Below are 23,427 nucleotides of genomic sequence, written 5' to 3'. Positions count from 1 at the left end.
GAGACTTGGCAGAGCAGTTCTTCTGGGTTCGCATCCCCTGCTCCCCACCTGGGCACCCATTCCCAATAAAGTCTCTTACTTCATAAGCACATGGGTCTCCTCAGACAATTCATTTCTGAGTGTTAGACAAGATCCCCCTTTCCAGCCCTAGAAGTCCCCCTTCCTGTAACATTTTTGTGTAAAAGAGAATACTACTGGGGCTTCCTAGGTGGTTCAGTGGTAAAGAATCCGCCTGTAATGCAGGAGACCCGTGTTCAATCCCTGGGTCAGGAAGAGCCCCTGGAGAAGGAAATGGCAACCCACTCCAGAATTTTTGCTTGGGAAATCCCATGGACAGAGGAGCCTGGTGGGCAGCAGTCCAAGGGGTTGCAGTAGAGCCAGTCAGTTGACTTAGCAACTAAACAACAAACACAGATAGAAGGTCAAGCTCAAAAGCTAGTAAAAAGTCACTTAACTTGACAGTAAAGTATTAATAACCATCTTCACACCTAACATCTATTAAGCATTTAGCATAGAGAAGGCAGTGGCACCCCACTCCAGCACTCTTGGCTGGAGAAGCCCATGGATGGAGGAGCCTGGTAGGCTGCAGTCCATGGGGTCGCTCGCTAAGACTCGGACACGACTGAGCGACTTCACTTTCCCTTTTCACTTTCATGCATTGGAGAAGGAAATGGCAACCCACTCCAGTGTTCTTGCCCGGAGAATCCCAGGGACGGCGGAGCCTGGTGGGCTGCCGTTTATGGGGTCCCACAGAGTCGGACAGGACTGAAGTGACTCAGCAGTAGCAGACACTGAATCTCACAACCCCCTTACAAAGAGTTACTTTATTACCTGCTAGTAACTGCGAGGAACCTTAGGCACCCAGGTGCGCAGGCGCAGCGCTTGCTGCCCCCTCCTCTGATTGGCTGGTGGGACCGGCTTCCATGCATCAGCCAATGAGGCTCTGGCTGTGAGCGGCAGTTGGCAGGGGTAACCGCCATGCTTAGCGGCGATGGCCGGGGCTGCTGGCCGGGTACGCGGCCGCGCCTTAGGGCGCTTTCGGCTCGCTCTGCCTGTGCGCGATGTGAGTATCTCTGAGCGTAGGTGTGAGAGCCTCTTTCCCATATTTAGGTGTCTTCTTCTCCCGACCCCCCACGGGGGCGGGGAACAGGAATAATAATAACAGCCGGTATTTAATCAAACGTTCGCCAAAGACCAGGCACTGGGCAGAACGCTCTTAACCTTGTGATGTTGAATCCTCGAACCGTGATATGGGTGTTTACCATGATTTCAGAGGAGGCAGGATGCAGGCGATTGAATTTAAAATCCCTGGATTCCTCGCTCCATCTCCTACTTTGGAAACTAGTTGCCTTCTTAGCAGGAGTCTCACACTGTGCAGGTGTTGAAGGTGGGCATAGGAAAGTCTAGATTCCTGAGGCTTGCTAAGTTTGTTTTTAAGAAAAATCTATACACACTAAAAGCATTTATGGGGAAGATAAGCACTAAAATTCAGGAGATTGTCTCTTGGGATGGCAATGCAGGGGATTCATTTGAATCTTAACTGTTGTCTGTTACAGAATTCCCTTTCCTGTTTGTCTGAAATACAATTTTAAAAGGAAAACACGCACATGAAAAATAACTTTCAGAGGATGCCAGCCCAGACTTTAGAGCCTCTCAGTAGAAGCAGCCACTGATACCACTTTTGTGTGTGTATTATACATTTTCTATAGTATGTACAAGCATATTTGTGTTTGTTTGCACAAGTGAATTCTATTGTATACAGCCCTGCACCTTTGATGATTTACCTTTAAACTCATTAAACTTAAAGGTTCTTTAACCACTTTTACTCCTGTGATCAATATAATTTGGCAAAAGAGTCCCAGGGTTGCTTCTCACATAATGAGATGTAGATCATGGCCTGCCATATGCATATTTACTTTTTTCTTCCTGCACATCCTCATCTGCAGGGTCCAAAAGAATCTTCTCCAAATTAACTGTAAAAAGTGTCGGAGAAAAAGAATCCTGGCAAGAAGAGGACAGCAGGAACTGATTTACCCTTTTCGAAACATTTTTACTTACACTTTACAAGTAAAATTCCACATAGAGCCCACTATTATTTGAAATTAATTTGTTGTGGTGCATGAGTGGCAAAGTGGGAGAAGTAGGGATTAATTTCTCAGGTTTCAGAGAAATTGCCCAGCTTCCTTCTAGTGAAGTAACAAGGAAAGAGATCTTGTTTGATCCCAGTTAAACTGTCACACTTAATCCTTATTATCCTTTTTTCTTATTTTACCTCTTTTTAAAGCCCAATATATACATTTTTATTCCTTTTCAAAAATGCTCCCAATCATAGAATGCTTATGTGAGAGAGCTGGGATTCTAGCCCAGACAAAGCTAACTCTAAAAGTCACACCAGAATGGGGTGTTCCCTCGAATGAATTCATTTGCTCATTAAGCTGCTCCACGCGGGTCCTTTTTCATCAGCCTCCTACCAACTTCATCGCTGATTCTTGTCATCATTCCAGAACTGTTTTCGTTCCACAAACCTACTTGCTCTTTGTCTCTGATATTTTACCTGGAACACATTTCCCCAGCATCCTCGTTGAGTATTTTTCAAGGTTCAGTTCAGTTCAGTCACTCAGTCCGACTCTTTGAGACCCCATGAATCGCAGCACGCCAGGCCTGCCTGTCCATCACCAACTCCCGGAGTTCACTCAGACTCACGTCCATCGAGTCGGTGATGCCATCCAGCCATCTCAACCTCTGTCGTCCCCTTCTCCTCCTGCCCCCAGTCTCTCCCAGCATCAGAGTCTTTTCCAATGAGTCAACTCTTTGCATGAGGTGGCCAAAGTATTGGAGTTTCAGCTTTAGCATCATTCCTTCCAAAGAAATCCCAGGGCTGATCTCCTTCAGAATGGACTGGTTGGATCTCTTAGCAGTCCAAGGGACTCTCAAGAGTCTTTTCCAACACCACAGTTCAAAAGCATCAATTCTTTGGCGCTCAGCTTTCTTCACAGTCCAACTCTCACATCCATACATGACCACTGGAAAAATCATAGCCTTGACTAGATGGACCTTTGTTGGCAAAGTAATGTCCCTGCGTTTCAATATGCTATTTAGGTTGGTCAGAACTTTCCTTTCAAGGAGTAAGCGTCTTTTAATTTCATGGCTGCAGTCACCATCTGAAGTGATTTTGGTTAGATTCCTGTAAGTGCTGTTGCCACATAAGTCTGTGGGACAAAATTTTAAGCAAACGGTGTTTGAGACAGCTGATTCCTAATACGTTAGCTAACACCTGGACATTAAAAATTTACCAACCCGAAAAGCGAAGGAAAAAAAATATGCTTGCTTCAAATTCATTTTGCTCACTCTCCGTAATGGTTTTGTGTACTGGTACATTCAATGTATATGAGCATCTTCTATGTCACTGTGCTGGGGAAAATGTGGTTTTGCTCTTCGGTTGGAGAGCCAGTTGACAGGAGCTTAGGCATTTTAAGATACTACCTTAGTCTACGGTTCTGGACGTTGGATAAGAAACTTAAGATCAATGAAGAGGTGGAGGTTTAAAGGCGACAAAAACCGCAGCCCAAAGAGGGCGAGGGTTCGGCGGGCCGGCGCGGACTCTGACGTCACTGGGGCGCGCCGCTTCCGGTCCCCAGCTCCGGAGCGAGTGACTTCCCCCTCCCCGGGGTTGGAGTCGCCCCGGATTGCTGATCGCGCCGCACAAGCTGCCTCGTTCGCCAGCCCTTGCGTCCCAGCCTGTGCCCGTGACCATGGCCACCGACTCGTGGGCCCTGGCTGTGGACGAGCAGGAAGCGGCTGCCGAGTCGGTGAGTTGGTTTCAGCCGTGAAAGGGTCAGGGGGCCAGTTTTGGCCGGGGATCGGATCCTGGAAAAAGTCACTCCCTGGGTTGGTCCGAACCGGGATGGGGTGCGTGTGGGGATAGAGCCTGGACCCTGAGCTGGCTTTGTTTCCCCACCCGCTAGCCTCTCCCGGGTTACGTAAGCAGAGGTGAGCGCTCCCATCGGGAAAGAGCCAGCCGCCCCCCTGTCTTCCTGGAGTCAGGATTGCACTTACCGCCTTGAACTGTAGTAATCACCTATTTAGGTGTCATTTTCCACTTCCCCATTCTGAGCTGCTTGGGTCCAGGAACCATAGCTTACTCATGTTTGTGTGCTTCCTCAGCTTGCTCATTGATGATGAATGATCCACTCTGTGGGCCCGGCAGTCAGTAAATCCTCTCGTGATCAGCTTAACTTTGTTGTGGGCCTGACACACAGTAAGCAAGATATATGTTAAACGGTACTGTGTAGAATTAATTTTTCCCGCCTAAACATTCGCATTATGATAGTGCTTTGAACCCGCTTTTTTGGTACCTGAGTTCAGTTCTGTTGCTCAGTCGTGTCCGACTCTTTGCGACCCCATGAATTGCAGCAGTCCATCACCAATTCCCGGAGTTCACTCAAACTCAGGTCCATTGAGTCGGTGATGCCATCCAGCCATCTCATCCTCTGTCGTCCCCTTCTCCTCTTGCCCCCAATCCCTCCCAGCATCAGAGTCTTTTCCAATGAGTCAACTCTTCCCATGAGGTGGCCAAAGTACTGGAGTTTCAGCTTTAGCATCATTCCTTCCAAAGAAATCCCAGGACTGATCTCCTTCAGAATGGACTGGTTGGATCTCCTTGCAGTCCAAGGGACTCTCAAGAGTCTTCTCCAACACCACAGTTCAAAAGCATCAATTCTTCGGCGCTCATCTTTCTTCACAGTCCAACTCTCACATCCATACATGACCACTGGAAAAACCATAGCCTTGACTAGACGCACCTTTGTTGGCAAAGTAATATCTCTGCTTTTTAATATGCTATCTAGGTTGTCTGTGAATTTCTGGAGAACAAAGACTTAGTATTTTTTTATAAGTGATAAAGTTTCATATGCACCTAAGGAGTCAGTTTTTTCCTCCCCAAAGAAAACTGCTGTTTCTCTTGACATTAATCTACGATATTGACCTCCTTGTTCCCTGAATTACATGCTTGCTTTGCTACTTATTCAGTTTTCTGTTTTAGGTGTTTATTGATTTTGACACTGGTCCATCCTCCTTTTCCCACCACAGAAGCACACCTTCCTATTCCTCATCTTCCACTGTGATTTTAGTTAGATCAGTTTCCTGTATTTATATTAATAACTAAAATATTTTTCCTATAGAACTTTTTCCTTGGAATTTATGTTTTTGTTTTGTGCTTATCACCAGTTCAACCCCAGGCTCTTTGCTAATCGTCTGTTTATCTCAAGATGTCCCCACACACCAAGTATTCTTTCAGTTTCATTTCTCCAAGGTCTTGTAGCCTGTTTTGAACTGTACTAATTGCCCCAATTTGTTTTAGGGGCTGGAGGGAAACAGGGCAAATTTCTCTTTGCCCTCATTCAGGGGACTTGCCCCTCTTCTCTTGTACTGGATCCTTGCATTTCTTCATCCCCCTCTACTTCTTTCTTGATTTGGTGGAGTCATATATCAGTTTTCTGAAGGTGTATAGGAAGTTAATTTTTTAAGATACTGCCTTTCTGAAATTAGCTTATTTTGCCCTATCACTTGAATAATAGTATTGCTGGGTGTAGCATTAATTGTAGGTTGGAAATTATTTTCCTGCCAATTAAAAAAATTTTTTTTTTAATTTATGTCTGTGCTGGGTCTTCGTTGCTGCTTAGGCTTTTCTCTAGTTGTGATGTGTGGGCTTCTCACCACCACGGTTTCTCTTACCGCAGAGCTTGGGCTCTAGGGTGTGTGGGCTTCAGTAACTGCGGTTTGCGGGTTCAGGAGTCGCAGCTCCCAGGCTCGGGTTCTAGAGCACAGGCTCAGTAGTTGTGGTCCCCGGGCTCAGTCACTCCATGACATGTGGGATCTTCCCAGATCAGGGATTCAACTTATGTCTCCTGCACTGGCAGACAGATTGTTTACCACTGAGCCACTAGAGAAGCCCCACCTGCCAAATTTTAAAGACATTGTTCTACTGCCTTCTGGATTTCTGTATTTGTTGTTGAGATGTCTGAGACCATCCTGATTACTGATGTGACCCCCTTTTCCCTTTATAAGCTTGAAGAATCTTCTGTTTGTCTCCAGTCATCAGAAAATTCATGATAATGTGTCTTGATATGGGTTTATTTTCATTCATTTTATTAGGCATGGGGTGGGAACTTCATTCTGAAAACTCTTGCCCTTGTGTTATGGGAAGTTTTCTTGAAATTTTTCATTGTTGATTTCTTCTCCTTTGTTTTTATTTTCATTCCCTCATTTCAGACTCTTATTAGCTGAATGTTGAATCTCATTAATTTTTAAAATTTTTAAAGTCAAGTTTATTGTGATATAAAGTAAAATTGACCTTGTGCTACAGTTCTGTGAATTTTGGCAGAGGCACACAGTCCTGTCACTACCACCACAATCGAGATATAGAGCGTTTCCACCACTCTAAAAAGTCCCCCCAAACTTTTCTTGCATTCACTTTCTTGTCTCTACCCTGCTCTGGCAACTGCTGATCTGTTTTCTGTCATTTTACTTATACCTTTTCCAAAACGTAGTGTACATGGTATTATACAGTATGCAAACCTTTTGAAAAATCTGGCTTTCAGTAGTTTGATCTTTTTTTATTGCTGGGTAGTATTCCATGTATGCGTGTACCACAGCTTGCTTAACCTTCTGTTGATGAACATTTGGGTATTTTCTAGTTTGAGGGTATTTATGAATAAAGCTGTTATATACATTAGGATATACAGATTTCGGTATGGACTTATGTATGCATTTCTCTTCGGTTCAGTTCAGTCACTCAGTCATGTCCGACACTTTGCAACCCCATGAATCGCAGCACGCCAGGCCTCCGTGTCCATCACCAACTCCCGGAGTTCACTCAAACTCACGTTCTCTTCTGTAGATATCTAGTGAAGTGAAGTGAAGCTCACGCAGTCGTGTCCGACTTTTTGTGACCCCATGGATTGTAGTCTACCACACTCCTCCGTCCGTGGGATTCTCCAGGCAAGAATACTGGAATGGGTTGCCATTTCCTTCTCCAGGAGATCTTCCCAACCCAGGGATCGAACCCAGGTCTCCAGCATTGCAGGCAGACACTTTACCATCTGAGCCACCAGGGAAGCTCTAGTAGATAACTAGTAGTGTGATTTGTTGGGTTATATGTTAAGTGTATGTTTAACTTTGTAAGTTATATACCAAATTGTTTTCCAAAGGGCTGTAGCATTTTGTATTACCACCAGCAACATGTGAGAGCTCTAGTTGCTTCACATTCTCAGCAGGACAGCATGGCCAATTTTTCCCTCCATTCTAATAGGTGTATAGTGATATCTTATGAGGTTTTAAGTTACATTTCCCTAATGACTGCAAGGAGATCCAACCAGTCCATCCTAAAGAAAATCAGTCCTGAATATTCACTGAAAGGAATGATGTTGAAGCTGAAACTCTAATACTTTGGACACCTGATGAGAAGAGCTGACTCATTTGAAAAGACCCTGATGTTGGGAAAGATTGAAGGCGGGAGAAGGGGACGACAGAGGATGAGATGGTTGGATGGCATCACCGGCTCAATGGACATGAATTTGAATAAACTCTGGGAGTTGATAATGGACTGGGAAGCCTGGTGTGCTGCAGTCCATGGGGTCCCAAAGAGTCAGACACGACTGAGCGACTGAACTGAATTGAATGACTAGTGATGTTGAGTGTCTTTTTATGTGCTTTGCCACCTGTATAACTTCTTGAAGTGGTTTTCAAATCTTTTGCCAATTAAAAAAAAACTGATGATTTAAAAAAAATGATTGTTTTCTTATTATTGAGTTGGGAGAATTCTTCATGTATTCTGGATATAAGTCCTTTATCAAATATGTCATTTGCATAAATATTCTCCCTGACTGAAACTTAACATTTCAATTTTCTTAACAGTACTTTTTGAAGAACAGACACTTTCAATTTTGGCTAATTCTAACTTGTCAATTTTTTCATGATTAGTTCTTTCTGTGTTCTAAGAAACAGACCTCACCCAAGTCCACGAAGTTTTTCACCTGTATTTTCTTCTAGAAGATTTATGGCTTTAAGTGTCACATTTATGACTATAATCCATTTTGAGTTGATTTTTTATGTAGTAGGAAGATTGGATCAACATTACCAGTCAATTTTAGAACATTTTCATCATCCCAAACCCCCTATTTCTCCTCAGCGCAGCCCTTTGTAGCCACTAATCTGTTTTCTGTCTCTTTAGATCTGCCTATTCAGGACGTCGCATGTAAATGGAATCCCATCATACGTGCTCTTCTGTGGCTGGCTTCTTTCACAGAGCACATTTTCAGGGTTCATCCATGTTACGGCATATATCAATACTTCATTAATTTTTGTTGCCAAGTGATGATATATAGATATGCCACATTTTATTTATCTATTCATTGGTGTCCACTGATGGGCATTTGAATTATTTCTACTTTTTAGCTATTATGAATAATGTTGGTACAATCATCATGTACAAGTTTTTGTATGAACATACATTTTCAATTCACTTGGGTATCTATCTAAAAGTGGTATTGCTGGATTATATAGTAACTCTGTGTTTAAGTTTTGAAGAACTGCTATACTGTTTTCCAAAGTGACCGCATCATTGTATCATCTTTATTGTTTTTTTTTTGAGATTAGTATCACCTATGAGAGGCTCTATTGTGTAGAAGTTAAGACCTAAGACTTTGTAACCAGACAGACTTGGATTTGTACTCTGGGTCCCTCACTTATTAGTTATATGAGTTCTGGCAAATTACTGAACTTTCTGTGCTTCAGTTCCCACATCTGTTAAATGGGGATAAACAGAGTACCACCTCATTAATTTTCGGGCATGCCTGAAATAAGTGCTGTGTAAGTAGTAGCTATTATTATGGTTGTAGTTTTCTATAATTCAGTTTCTTTGCAGGAATCTTTTAAATTACCAGTTCATGTTGTAGAGATTAGCTGAACCTGGATAAGTTTTGTAAATTTACTTCATCATGCACAGGTGAATTATAATAGATCCCAATATTCTAAAACTGAACAAAAGAGTAAAGACAGCTGTCTCCTTCTGTTTTGTGGAACTCCCACTGAGCACCTCCACAGGAATGGCATGCTGCAGGTGGCTGTGACATGTACAGTGCACGGCTGTTGTTTAGGCGCTAAATCGTGTCCAACTCTCTGCAATCCCAGCACCGTAGCCCGCCAGGCTTCTTTGTCCATGGGATTTTTTCAGGCAAGAACACTGGAGTGGGTTGCCATTTCCTCCTCCAGGGGATCTTCCTGACCCAGGGATTGAACCCATGTCTCCTGCAGTGACAGGCAGATTTCTTACCACCGAGCCACAAAGGAAGCCCTTGTATTTTAAATATTCCTCTAGCTCCATTTTTTACTCATTTAAGAAAATATTAGATCCTGTTTATGTTTACTTCCTCGTCCCTCTTTGTTCTTCTTGTTTCTTGGGAAATTTCAATTCAGAGGAGGGCAAAGGGAGCAGCAGACTCTGAGGAGTAAGCCTCTGAAGTCTCCTTCTTCACTACTGTGCACAAAGCATTCCTTATTCAGTATAACCCCCTTACCAGTAAATCTTCCTTCTGCTGTGTCAAGAATCCTCTCTTGGGACTTCCCTGGTGGTCCAGTGGTTGGGACTCTGCACTTCAAATGAGCAGGGCACAGGTTCAATTCCTGATTGGGGAACTAGGATCCCTCATGCTGCAAGGCATGGCTAAAAAAAAGCAAACAATCCTTTCTCAAGTAGCTTTTGAATAAAATGCAGTGTATAACTTACAGTTTCCAATTATTTTTACATATCTTAAAAACTAAAATATTAACTAAAGGCATTAAAAATGTAGATATTATAAGGTGGGTATTTTGACTTTTGGTTAATGTTTCTGGATTGCAGAGTGGTGTTGAATGAAGTTGCAAGAGAAACTGGTTTCTCCTTTTGGTCCAAGTAAGCAAAGCAATGGCATCCCACTCCAGTACTCTTGCCTGGAAAATCCCATGGACAGAGGAGCCTGGTGGGCTGCAGTCCATGGGGTTGCTAAGAGTCAGACATGACTGAGTGACTTCCCTTTCACTTTTCACTTTCATGCATTGGAGAAGGAAATGGCAACCCACTCCAGTGTTCTTGCCTGGAGAATCCCAGGGATGGGAGAGCCTGGTGGGCTGCCGTCTATGGGGTCGCACAGAGTCAGACACAACTGATGCGACTTAGCAGCAGCAACCAAAGCAAAGGAAGAAATCTGAAGTAACTGAATTTAATCATAAGTTTCAGCGTTCAGTTCACTGACACTACAGTGGATGATGCAAACTTCATGGTCCTGGTGCTTTTGCTGTATAGGCTTTGAGATTGCTACAGCCAAGTGAGGGCCAGAGTGTTTTCAGAATCTGCTGGAACCTCTCCAAGAATTCTGATACACTGTAATCAGAACATCTCTTGGTTTCATTTACATTGTTGCAATATATAGAGAAAGTTGATAGCATTTTATTTAACTACTTTATTTACTCTGTTAGCTTCAATTTTAACAGTATACCAACAAAAGAATAGGTTGTCCTTTTATCATTGAGTATTAAAGGATATTTCTGACATATATATCAACCTGTCACTTATTTTAGGTAACAGTTATCTCCCTGGGAGTACTATTAACCCTGCTCTTGTAAATATTGCCAGTAAGTCTGTCTTTTTTTTTTTTTTAACAGCCTTAAATATTAGGCTTAAACTAGGTTCATTGGCAGGATGTGGAAGAGTATTTCAGTGAAGACTAGAATATATTAAGCACCTACTACATATATGGGGCTTCCCAGGTGGCTCAGTGGTAAAGAATTTGCCTGACAAGCAGGAGACCTGGGTTCGATCTCCGGGTTGGGAAGATCCCCTGGAGAAGGGACTGGCTACTCACTCCAGTATTCTGGCCTGGAGAATTCCATGGGCAGTCCATGGGGTTGCAGAGAGTCAGACACGACTGAGTGGCTTTCACTTTATATATCATATACGCATTATCTATCAGTGTGCTCTGTGTCCTTCAGAATTAATGAAGCATTGTTACTGCTTTATAGTGGTTTCCTTATTTGCCAATTTCCCTTCTTGCCAGCCTCTCCAGTGTCTTCCCCCATTCTTCCTCTTCCCTCCACCCCAAGACCAAAGTAGACAGACAGACACCAGAAACTCTCTTTATAGTTTCCATCAATAGAAGTGAAGTTCCTCCATTCCCAGCTAACCACTCATTAAAAGCTTTTTCATTCCTCTCTCCACTTAAAAAACAGAAATGAACCTCAAGACATAGAAAACCTATGCAGGTGGTGCTTTAAGAAGCAGCCATTTGATAATGGTGATTTTCATTCTTTTTCCCTTCTCTCCATGATGTCTTAAGCCCTAGTTTTAATATTTTGACTAGAGCATCTGCTCTGTCCTTGATCCACAGGTAAACTAAAAACAGAAATACCCCTGCCTTTATGTTCTGTTCTAGTCTTTCCTTTTTTTTTCTTTTGGCTTTATTGAGGTGTAATTGACAAATTTTTATAATAATAGGGGAGATAAGTCCTTCTAGGATATCCCTAACAGTGTTTGGTCAAAGTCCTACTAAATCTTTCTTTAAAATGCCTTTCCTCTGTCCCCTTCCTTTCTGTTCCACTTGATCCTGTTCTGTACCTTGACTGCAGTGTGCCATGGTGCTGTAGGCTGTTCCCGACTTACATACCAGACATCCAGCACAAGGCAGCCTGGACGAGAGGCTGCACTGCAGCCTGCTGTGGCCGTGGGGCCTGAACCAGCCTGTAGCCTAACTGATCTGCGCCCCAGATGCTTTTCATCACAGACCTCCCACCTCAGTGTTCTCTGTTTGAAGAATGACTGCATTTTCCAGTATCTCTTTAAATTTTCTTGTTTGAAAAATGAGAGTGACAACTCACATGGTATTCTATTGAGAGATTGTGAGAAGGTGTGTAATCAGTGCATTAAGCAAACTCACAAACTATAATTATTTCTAGGGATTGCAGTTAGGAAGTGTGGATTTTGAGCTGTTGTGTAACCATTTTTTTCTACTGCTGTTGCTAACTCGTGTCCAACTCTGAAACCCCATGGACTGTAGCACACCGAGCTTCCCTGTCCTTCACTGTCTCCCAGAGTTTGCTGAAATTCATGTCCATTGTATCGGTGATGCTATCCACCCATCTCATCCTCTGGCACCCGCTTTTCCTCTTGCCCTCGATCGTTGCCAGCACCAGGGTCTTTTCCAGTGGCTCTTTGCATCAGGTGACCAAAATGCAGGAGCTTCGGCTTCAGTACTGCTGTACTTGTGGGATATTTTGTTTATTCTCTAACGTTTAGTAAACAAAAGGAGCCCAGCAGAATGGCCTAATGAATATGCCCTAATGAATAATAGGTCACGAGAGTGGTTGATTTCTTCCCAGCTTCACTGGGGGAGGCAATATTGACGCAAAATCTTTTAAGTGATTTTCCTGACACTTCTCCCCCCATATTCTCCACTTAGTTGAGCAACTTGCATCTTAAGGAAGAGAAAATCAAACCAGATGCCAATGGTGAGTGACTAAATGCTATTTTGAAAACAAAAAATGATTTCCTTTAGTATTTGTTTTAATATAACTGGAAAAAAAAATTATATACGTACCAGACAGGAGGCAGGCAGATACTGGGAGTTATTTGATTTGGGAATCAACAAACTGGATTGTTTTGTTATGCTTCATATAAATATGAGGATACCTAATTGGCTTATAAATTATTAAATATATCACTAACCATGAAAATATACTGTCAATGATTATTCGTTTTTTAAAATATTCCTGAATTTGAGATGAGATAGACAAAGTATGAACAACCTGAGGGCTAACCTGTTGTAATTATTCTGAAACCATATCTACAAAATCTAAGATGTCCATTGAATTTTTGTTCATGTATTTAAAGTTGTAAGGGAGAAATTGTAACATTTACCTTACTCAGATCTTTTTCTGTATATCTTTATATAACTACAACACTGAATATATGTTTCTATTAACGGTTTATACACATAGACTCCTAATGGCACTGTGGTGTATGTATTGATGAACTATGATCTGCATAGGTATTCCTCTGTTGAGCATCAAGGTCATGTAATCATCATTCTATAACATTTGAGAAATATTGATGCTGTGAGGGATTGTTTTTGAGGTACAGTGAGAGGACTTGGACTAGGAAAGAACTGAAAGTAAGCATCAGTTTTCATACCTTTGTGTATATAGTAACATAAAATGTTTTTATCTGTGGCTTGGTTTCCTCATTTATTTTTTTGCTCCCCAGGCCTTTACATTTCTAGTGTCTCATAGAATTTGAACTGTCTCAGCTCTTGGGTATGGGATGTGATTTTGAATGACGGCCGCTTTGTGTCTGATAAAGGTGCTGTTGTCAAGACCAATGCTAATGCAGAGAAGGCTGATGAAGAGGAGAAAGGTAACCTAGCCTAGAGTTATGTATATGTGGAGTTCTACAGTCTGAGAGAATGGAGTGTTAGGAGGTTTCATTCTTGCACCGTGACTTGGCTAGAGTTTAATGGAAGTCACAGTGCTAGTGTTCTCTCCTAACTCAGTTGGTAAACCTGTCTGTAATGCAGGGGACCCAGGTTCTATTCTTGGGTCGGGAAGATCCCCAGGAGAAGGAAATGGCAACCCACTCCAGTATTCTTGCCTGAAGAATCCCATGGACAGAGGAGCCTGGCAGGCTACAGTCCCTGGGGTCACAAAGTCAGACATGACTTAGCGACTACACCACCACCACCACAGTGCTAGTAAAAATTCAATATAGTCATTGGTAAAGGGATTCTAGGAGGTTTATACCGACCTGCCAATGGATTTCCCTGGTGGCTCAGACAGTAAAGCGTCTGCCGCATTATAGCGGGAGCCCAGGGTTCAGTGCCTGGGTTGGGAAGATCTGGAGAAGGAAATGGCAACCCATTCCAGTATTCTTGCCTGGAGAATCCCGTAGATGGAGGAACCTGGTAGGCTACAGTCCATGAGGTCGCAAAGAGTCGGACACGACTGAGCGACTTCACTTTCTTTCTTTCTTTCTAAAGGGATTCTACTTCTTTACATTTTAGAGAAATTTTACTTTGAACAGATGATAAACTTCAACAGCAGCAGGAAGTATTCCCTGAATAATTACCTTGTACAGGTCTTTATAAAAGAAATTTTAACTTGCATCTCCATTTTCTAATAAAATTATATTTGATGATATTTTGACAATTTAACATAAATAACAAAATGCAAACAGCTTACCCGATATCAAGATACAGACTTTGCCAATTTGGTTTTTTCCCCCCCATTATTGTGATGGGGTTTTTAAACTCATCATTTTAAAATTTATATTGGGTAAATATTGGAGAGTAAATGTTTGGGTTTTGAAAGGAGGAATCAGTAACTTCAAGAAAGGATAGTTGTTAGGAATAGAGTTCTGGAGAAGAATATGAGGCCCTAACAGATGATATGAGTATCATAAACTTTGCTTTTAATAAACTATTTTAATTATACTTATAAATCATAACTAAACTCTACCTTGAATTAGGAGTCCCAGTACAAATACATGTTATTGCTTAAAATACTAATGGCAGCTGAATTCAGAGGAGATCATGCTGGATTTCATGGACTTCTAAAAATCTTCATGCTTTTTTCCTACAGAGGACAGAGCCGCCCAGTCCTTACTCAACAAGCTGATCAGAAGCAACCTTGTCGATAACACCAACCAAGTGGAGGTCCTGCAGCGGGACCCCAACTCCCCGCTCTACTCAGTCAAGTCCTTCGAGGAGCTTCGGCTGTGAGTACTTTGTGACTCTCCCCTTTGTGTTTAACTAGAAATTTTAGGCCTGTTAACATGTATTTTTTCATCACTACAGAACATTTTTATTTATTTATTTATTTATTTATTTATTTTCTCTAATTTTATTATATTTTTAAACTTTACATAATTGTATTAGTTTTGCCAAATATCAAATGAATCCGCCACAGGTATACATGTGTTCCCCATCCCGAACCCTCCTCCTCCTCCCTCCCCATACCATCCCTCTGGGCCGTCCCAGTGCACCAGCCCCAAGCATCCAGCATCATGCATCGAACCTGGACTGGCAACTCGTTTCCTACATGATATTTTACATGTTTCATTGCCATTCTCCCAAATCTTCCCACCCTCTCCCTCTCCCACAGAGTCCATAAGACTGTTCTATACATCAGTGTCTCTTTTGCTGTCTCGTACACCGGGTTATTGTTACCATCTTTCTAAATTCCATATATATGTGTTAGTATACTGTATTTATGTTTTCCTTCTGGCTTACTTCACTCTGTATAATAGGCTCCAGTTTCATCCACCTCATTAGAACTGATTCAAATGTATTCTTTTTAATGGCTGAGTAATACTCCATTGTGTATATGTACCACAGTTTCTTATCCATTCATCTGCTGATGGACATCTAGGTTGCTTCCACGTCTTGGCTATTATAAACAGTGCTGCGATGAACATTGGGGTACACGTGTCTCTTTCCCTTCTGGTTTCCTCAGTGTATGCCCAGCAGTGGGGTTGCTGGATCATAAGGCAGTTCTATTTCCAGTTTTTTAAGGAATCTCCACACTGTTCTCCATAGTGGCTGTACTAGTTTGCATTCCCACCAACAGTGTAAGAGGGTTCCCTTTTCTCCACACCCTCTCCAGCATTGATTATTTGTAGACTTTTGGATCGCAGCCATTCTGACTGGTGTGAAATGGTACAGAACATTTTTAGCTAATACAAGTTTAATAAAAGAATTTAGCTGCTTTGGGTTAGTAAGTAAAATTTCCTGGTAATTTGTAAAAGCTTTAGCTACACACATGCATCGTGCCCTATTCACAGTTTTAGTACTGTTAGCTAGATACTTGGCTGCTTTGTTCAACCAGAGACTGTGATTTTCATTTTAAACTGTTTTTCTAGGAAACCACAGCTTCTCCAAGGAGTCTATGCCATGGGCTTCAACCGTCCATCCAAGATTCAAGAGAATGCATTGCCTTTAATGCTTGCTGAGCCGTATGTGTCCTGATGCACCTCTATCCCATTTGTTACTTTTTTTTTCACTTTCATTATTAAAAAAAATATATATACATATACATGTTCATTTTAGAAAAGTTAGAAAACAATGAAAAATGATAAAAGAAAAAATGTTATCTCCCTCCCCTCCACACTATTAATATTTGGAGTAGAGACTTCTAGATGTTTTTCTATGTAAACTTGGATTTGTATAATTTTGCTTAAAGGAACCATATAAAATGGTTACTTTTTTTGATATGATAATTATATAATATTTCTATGTTGGTAAATACATGTACATTTATACCATTTATATACACCATGATTTCATTATATGGGTAAGTAAAATATATGTGTTAAATGTAGATGACAGAAACTAAACAGGGATTGAGGTGATCAGAACAGTACCATTGCTAACATTGTTTTCTGGGCAGTGCTGCTCACACTTTCAGAGGCGTGTGAAACTCATGGGACTTTATTAAAATGCAGATTCTGGTCTCAGTGAGTCTGAGGTGGGGACTGAGGCTCACCATTTCTAAGACGCTTCCCAGTGTTGCTGGTGCTGCTGGAGTCAGATCACACTTTGAGGAACAGGGTTCTAGAACATAAGGAACTTTTTATAAAAATTGACCCCTACATTACATATGATTTTAAAATTGCATAAAATCCTAAATCCTGAAAACCCCTTTCCCTATTTGTCTGAAAACAGATACTGAAGGTCTGTATTCTCTAGAAGTTTTTTATGTTCTGTGTCACAATAGTGATATTTTTTCAAGATGGTTAATGTCTTTTTTTTTAATAACATTTTGAGCATACTTAAAAATGAATAAATGGAATATTTATTATACTGTTTCTAATTGCCACTTGTATTTATGGATCTTGATGCTTTCATATATGCTCACTGTTAGACTGTCAATGTTAGAAGAGCTCTGAGAATTTTCTAATACTTGTCCTTCATTAACTTATTTATTGAGGACTTGGTTTGTGACACATACTATACTAGGAACTTAGATACATTAGTGAACCAAGCAGATGAAAATTCTTGCCCACAAGGAGCTTACATTCTAGTTTGGAGTATAGATTTATTTTTATTTAAATATATAGTATGTTTAAAGGTGATAGATTGTAAATATAATTAATGCCACTGAATTGTATACTTTAAAATGGCAAATTTTATGTTATATATTTTACCACAATTTAAAAAAAATCATTAAAGTCATATACCAAAAAGATTGACTTATATACTTTAAATGGATGAACAGCATGGTTCATGAATTACATCTCAATAAAGCTCTCTTTTAAAAAGGTGGTAAGTGCTAAGGAGAAAAATAAACAGAGCATGATAGGAGGGGATTGGGAAGACCAAGATTGCAGTCTTACCCCCAGTGTTTTATTATGGAAGTTTTCAGACATACAACAAAGTTGAAAGGCTTTTATAGTGAACACCTATATATGCCCCTCCTAGATTCTTTCACTGACAGTTCCCTATGCTTTATCATGTATCGGCCCACCAGTACCTCTTGTTTTTTAAGGCATTTCAAAGTAAGTTGCAACTTTAAATCACATAGTTAGGGTGGAATCTCATTAAATAGGTGATATCTGAGCAGAGACTTGAAGGAGAAGAGAGTTGGCATGCTGTCACAGGGACAGCCGTCCCAGGCAGTGTCTAGCTGCTGCAGAAGCCCAAGGACGAGAGTGCAGCTGCTATGTTCTGAGCAGCTCTGGGGCAGCTGCGGTGGTGGAGCGGAGTGAGGGAGCTGGCAGCAGATGAGAACGGAGAGCTAGCGGGGAGCCTCATCAGGTGGGACCTTGTAGGGCATTATAAGAATTTTAACTTTTACTCTGAATGAAATATGGAGTGAATGGGGGAGGTTTTTGAGCAGAAAAGAAGAATCACTCACTGCTACGTCAAGAGTAGATAAAAGATAAGAAGTGCTTCAAATTCCACCATAAAATCTTCTATCTGTGAAGCAAGCATATGTACTCTACAGAAGCCAAGGCCGCCTCCTGTCAAGCAAGCTGAGATACTCATTATTTAATTAAGCTTTATTCTTCATTTTTATTCACTGAAAGAATACATGAGATTTCAACTCCTAACAGTCTGTGTTCTTGTGCAGCCCACAGAACTTGATTGCCCAGTCACAGTCTGGTACTGGTAAAACAGCTGCCTTTGTGTTGGCCATGCTCAGCCAAGTAGAACCAGCCAACAGACACCCCCAGGTAAGGGCTTGGCGAAGCTGAGTTTTCTAACTCTTAACTAGAAGGGAAATGCCATTTGATGAATTAAAAGATGAGCTATGTATTACTTTTTACATCAACTGGAACCCCTTAAGTTGAGCACAAATAACATGGTTGATCTTCCAATAACATAAAAAATCCTTTTTCCTTTCCAAAGATATGCCAGTCCTAGGATAGTGCTTACAGGCTATGCTCCTTTAGCTGTAGGAAAAAGCTCGTTAATCTCTATCATCCATTACGAAGTTCTGAGAACCTTCTGAGTGAGAGAAAAGGAAGGTTATCTCCAGCTGGGATTTCAGATCCCTGCTCACATGTGGTTTTTGGTACTCCAGTGGCCAAAAAGCTGTTCTCAAGTGTCTACCCAGCCAGAGTTCTGACCCCTGAGAATTGTACTTCCGACTTTGCAGCTTAAACAGTCAAATGGTGTGCACTCTGTATATTCTTCCCTTCAGCCTCAGCTGGAGGAATCGTTAAGTCCTAATAGTAATTCCCCACTGCATAACAGTGAGTGTCTTGAATTCTCTCTCTGCACTCTTTCCCTACCAGTGTCTGTGCCTCTCCCCAACATATGAGCTTGCCCTTCAAACGGGAAAAGTGATTGAGCAGATGGGCAAATTTTACCCTGAACTGAAGCTAGCTTATGCTGTTCGTGGCAATAAGTGTGAGTATGAATATGTGATCCTAGTTAATTAAGGTAATAACTTTTTATTTTGAAAAGTCCAAAAACATATGCAATAGTTGAAATTTATAATAAACACATGTGCCTTCCACCTGGATCTGAAAAGTTAACATTTTGCCATATTTGCTTTATGTGTATTATGTGTATCTTGAGGGGGATGGTGAATCATTTGAAGGTAAATTGTAGGGGACTTCCCTGGTGATTGGAGAAGGCAATGGCACCCCACTCCAGTACTCTTGCCTGGAAAATCCCATGGACAGAGGAGGCTGGTAGGCTCCAGTCCATGGCGTCGCTAAGAGTTGGGCACGACTGAGCGACTTCACTTTCACTTTTCACTTTAATGCACTGGAGAAGGAAATGGCAACCCACTCCAGTATTCTTGCCTAGAGAATCCCAGGGACAGAGGAGCCTAGTGGGCTGCAGTCTATGGGGTCACACAGAGTCGGACACGACTGAAGCGACTTAGCAGTAGCAGTAGCAATCCCTGATGATCCAGTGGCTAAGACTCTGAGCTCCCAAAACAAGAGGCCTAGGTTCAATCCCTGGTCAGGGAACTAGATCCCACAAACCGCAACTAAGTCTGCATGCCACAACTGAAGATCCCACATGCCACAGCTTAAAAAAAAAGGTCCCACATGCCACAACTAAAAAGATCCTCTGTGTCAGTGCAGCCAAATATTTTTAAAACGAAAGAAAACTGTAGACATCGCGACTCTTTATTTCAAAGTAATTTAGTATGCATTTCATAGTAAGAGCATTCTTCACCATACCGACAATACCCATATCACAACCAACAAAATTACAGATTCTCTGATAACTAGCATCTTTTCCATTTTAATTTCCCCCCTAATTGTTCCAAAAGTGTTTATGGTTTTTTTGTTGAACCAAGACTGAGTCAGTATATATGCATCACATTTGGTTGTTGTATCTCTTTAGTTTCTTGCAGTCTAGAATACTCCCTTCACATCCTCACCTCCACCCCCCCAACTATGTTACATTTGACATTTTGAGCAGACCAGTTGCTTATAAAATGTTACAAATTCTAGATTTGTTTAATAGCCTAATTTTTAAAATGTCACTATTGGAGTAAAAATGTTCTAGAATGTTCATAGCAATTAACTCTGGGAGATATTTTTATTATTTTCTTTCTCCACTCTACTTTTGCTTGTTTCACAACAAACTAACTTTGAAAAAGTCTACTTGTGGGGAAATGAAAACCCAGGCTAGGCAGAATAATGTTGACAGAGAAGAAATACAGGTATGAAATCCTTGAAAGAGGTTGATGATTATAGAGAATGTAAAAGAATACTACTGAAGAGGTTTTCATCTCATGGTTCATGCCTTTACCGAATCTTATCAGCATTACTGTCTGTTTTTTGTGTGTATGTCCCTCAAATACTATAGTGCTATCCTGACCATGCCTTAAAATATTAATGCAAACATCAAAACAATTGCTTTAAAATACATCATAGCTTTAAAATTGCTTGGAGTGTGAACCTGGCTTTGCCATGGAAATACCCACGAAACAAAACACATTTTGTCTCCACAGTGGAAAGAGGTCAGAAAATCAGTGAGCACATTGTCATTGGCACCCCGGGGACCGTTCTGGACTGGTGCTCCAAGCTCAAGTTCATCGACCCCAAGAAGATCAAGGTGTTTGTCCTGGACGAGGCTGACGTGATGATAGCCACTCAGGGCCACCAAGATCAGAGCATCCGCATCCAGAGGTAGGGCCTCAAGCCAGGAGGGCCTTCTCGGCTCCCGACCTGCAGTTCCTGCTCCTGTTCCCTCACACTCCCCTTCTTGCCCCTGCCAGGCTCTTCGCAGCTCTCAGGGGCATTTGTTTGATGGGCCATTTATTTCCATGTCAGCGCTGAGCACGCCCCCTGCCCGGGTTAAGGAGGGAGACTCAGGGACTCTCTGTCAGCCGTCCCTGCCCCACGTCTGCTCCGCCTTCCTCCCCACAGCTGCTCCCTGCTGCCCCTTCCTGGGGACACAGGTCATCAGGCCTGGGGAGGCTGTGCCCTGGTCCTTCCGGGGAAAGCCCGGGTCAGGGTCATGCTGGACACCTGGGCCTCCCCTTGCAGGATGCTGCCCAGGAACTGCCAGATGCTGCTTTTCTCTGCCACCTTTGAAGACTCTGTCTGGAAATTTGCCCAGAAAGTGGTGCCCGACCCGAACATCATCAAACTGAAGCGTGAGGAGGAGACACTGGACACCATCAAGCAGTATTACGTCCTGTGCAACAGCAGAGACGAGAAGTTCCAGGCCTTGTGTAATATCTACGGGGCCATCACCATTGCTCAAGCCATGATCTTCTGCCATGTGAGTAGCAGCAGCAGCAGGAGGAGGCAGTGTCCTGTGGGGGTGGGGGGCCCCCTGGAGGATGTGGCCCCGCTCCTCCCAGTCAGTCAGCTCCACTTATTGCCGGGGACTATGTTAACTGCCTGTGGCTGGAAAGGAAATAAATCACTCCCAGGACCTAGTCTCTCAGGTTGTAATGAGTTGTAAGGGGAAGACTGAAGACCTAACCTTCTCTGGTCCCTACTTAGAGATTACTTGGGGGGAAAAATTCCAAATACCTTCCAGTGAAATAATTTTAAAATATTAAGAATGTAGACTATTTCACAATGAAGACCTTTGGCTCAAACCACAATAACACTAAGATCACTGACGTGTCCAACTCTGTGCGACCCCATAGACGGCAGCCCACCAGGCCCCGCCGTCCCTGGGATTCTCCAGGCAAGAACACTGGAGTGGGTTGCCATTTCCTCCTCCAGTGCATGAAAGTGAAAAGTGAAAGTGAAGTTGCTCAGTCGTGTCTGACTTAGCTACCCCATGGACTGCAGGCTACCAGGCTCCTCCATCCATGGCAGGAGGAGCATTTTCATTTCCTCCGTCTATTTTCTAGGCAAGAGTACTGGAGTAGCCTTTTCCGCTGACATATTTTATCCCCCCACAATCATATGGTTAAAAAATATTCAGAAACTTTAAGCCCATCTTGCTGACTGAACTCAGTAGAGCGTTCATGTGTGTTAATAGCAAAAAAGCCACTTTTCTGCAGGTGTCATTTCTTTTTTTTTTTTTTTACAGGGATCTTCATTTTAAAACAATTCTTTTCACTCCAGACCCGCAAAACAGCTAGCTGGCTGGCCGCGGAGCTCTCAAAAGAAGGCCACCAGGTGGCTCTGCTGAGCGGTGAAATGGTGGTGGAGCAGAGGGCTGCAGTGATTGAGCGCTTCCGAGAGGGCAAAGAGAAGGTTCTGGTCACCACCAACGTGTGTGCCCGCGGTGAGCAGAGACTGGGTCCTGGCCCGCCAGGCTCGGGGCAGCAGAGAGATCCTCATGTGTGGGAGCCTGTGATGGTTTGGGGGAGATGCTGTTTTGTGGGCCAGCCTATGGGGCTCCCTCAGCGGAGGAGAAAGTCCACAGAAGCCGGGAGTCCTGGCTGGTGGCCGAGGATGGCGCCTGCTCTTGTGGCCCCAGTGCCGCATCAGCTGCTTCTCCAGATCCTCGGATCCAGCAGAGGCTGTCCGACTGATGCCGGAATTCGGCCAGCACCGGGACGGTCCCGTCCTCTCCCTCTGGGTTCTGCCACCTGCCCGTGTCCCAACCCCAGAGCTGGCCTGTCGCAGACCCTGCCTTCCGCTTGAGCTTGGTGAGGGTGGGCGTGACTGGGCGGCGGCGATTTCTGTCTCCCGTCCTCACTCCCGTCCAACTTTCCCTCACGCAGGTATCGATGTGGAACAGGTGTCTGTCGTCATCAACTTTGACCTCCCCGTGGACAAGGACGGGAACCCGGACAACGAGACCTACCTGCACCGGATCGGGCGCACCGGCCGCTTTGGCAAGCGGGGCCTGGCCGTGAACATGGTGGACAGCAAGCACAGCATGAACATCCTGAACAGAATCCAGGAGCATTTCAGTGAGTCCCGGGAGAGCCCCCTACTCGGGCCAGGTCGCGGGGGCGGGCGGGGAGCCGGCCCCGAGAGGCCCTTCCCCAAAACAGGTTCTCCCCGCACCGGGAGCACTCGGGCCCGTGTGCCCGTCCAGTCCCGGGCGTCTCGGGGGCTCAGGGAGGCCTGCGGCGGGGCGGGCATGTCCTAGGGAGCCCTGGGTCCTCCCCGCCTGCTGCCCCTGTGATCTGTGCGGGGCTCTCTCTGAACCCGCCTCTCTCCCCTCAGATAAGAAAATAGAAAGACTGGACACGGATGACTTGGACGAGATTGAGAAAATAGCCAACTGAGAAGCTCCTGCAGTCGCTGTGCCAGCCCCGACCGGGACACGAATGCTTCCACGGCGCAGCCTGACCGTCCCGCGAGGATGACGGCACGAGTAGACAAACTGCCTACCTCATCTGAAATTACGTTTGGACTTGACAAAAATTGTGCAAATGATGGGGGAAGGTAGAAAAAAAAATTGTTTACACAACTTTTGAAGATTAGGCGTGAATACACAGAAATTTACCTTTTGGAAA

The 23,427-nt window shown here is 43.2% G+C and overlaps 2 protein-coding genes across 6 annotated transcripts in view; one reads left to right on the top strand and one right to left on the bottom strand.

Annotated features, from left to right (window-relative positions):
- AARS1 (alanyl-tRNA synthetase 1) overlaps positions 1–23,427 on the bottom strand; it is a 60,457-nt gene that overhangs the window by 28,565 nt on the left and 8,465 nt on the right. Inside the window, exon 2 of one of the 3 annotated variants that reach the window (XM_061386699.1) lies at positions 4,057–4,248. The exons of the other annotated variants lie outside the window; for them this stretch is intronic. The gene's annotated coding sequence lies outside the window, so the exon portion shown is untranslated. The remainder of the gene's footprint in view (positions 1–4,056; positions 4,249–23,427) is intronic. 3 annotated transcript variants of the gene reach the window in all.
- LOC133229940 (ATP-dependent RNA helicase DDX19B) lies at positions 962–23,427 on the top strand. Of its 3 annotated transcripts, none has more exons than XM_061386703.1 (12): positions 962–1,063; positions 12,489–12,537; positions 13,388–13,441; positions 14,662–14,797; positions 15,941–16,033; positions 18,151–18,253; positions 18,818–18,932; positions 20,500–20,677; positions 21,038–21,275; positions 22,079–22,241; positions 22,684–22,875; positions 23,135–23,427. In XM_061386703.1, exons 1-12 carry the CDS (start codon positions 992–994, stop codon positions 23,194–23,196), a joined length of 1,455 nt encoding a protein of 484 aa, XP_061242687.1. In that variant the 5' UTR covers positions 962–991; the 3' UTR covers positions 23,197–23,427. The 3 variants fall into 3 exon arrangements, with proteins under 3 accessions (XP_061242687.1, XP_061242688.1, XP_061242685.1); XM_061386704.1 differs by lacking the exon at positions 962–1,063 and adding an exon at positions 3,627–3,809; XM_061386701.1 differs by lacking the exons at positions 962–1,063; positions 12,489–12,537; positions 13,388–13,441 and adding an exon at positions 3,633–3,809.

Source organism: Bos javanicus, chromosome 18 (genome assembly GCF_032452875.1).
Source record: "Bos javanicus breed banteng chromosome 18, ARS-OSU_banteng_1.0, whole genome shotgun sequence".
Taxonomy (NCBI): Eukaryota; Metazoa; Chordata; class Mammalia; order Artiodactyla; family Bovidae; genus Bos; species Bos javanicus.
This window is presented reverse-complemented; position numbering and strand designations above follow the sequence as displayed.

What these genes read in the sequence shown, in the direction of transcription:
- LOC133229940 (XM_061386703.1), top strand. Translation starts at nt 992, where the DNA reads ATGGCCGGGGCTGCTGGCCGGGTACGCGGCCGCGCCTTAGGGCGCTTT. An exon ending in GGCTGATGAAGAGGAGAAAG is followed by an intron (nt 13,442 to 14,661) that starts GTAACCTAGCCT and finishes TTTTTCCTACAG; the next exon opens with AGGACAGAGCCGCCCAGTCC. An exon ending in AAGCCATGATCTTCTGCCAT is followed by an intron (nt 21,276 to 22,078) that starts GTGAGTAGCAGC and finishes TTTTCACTCCAG; the next exon opens with ACCCGCAAAACAGCTAGCTG.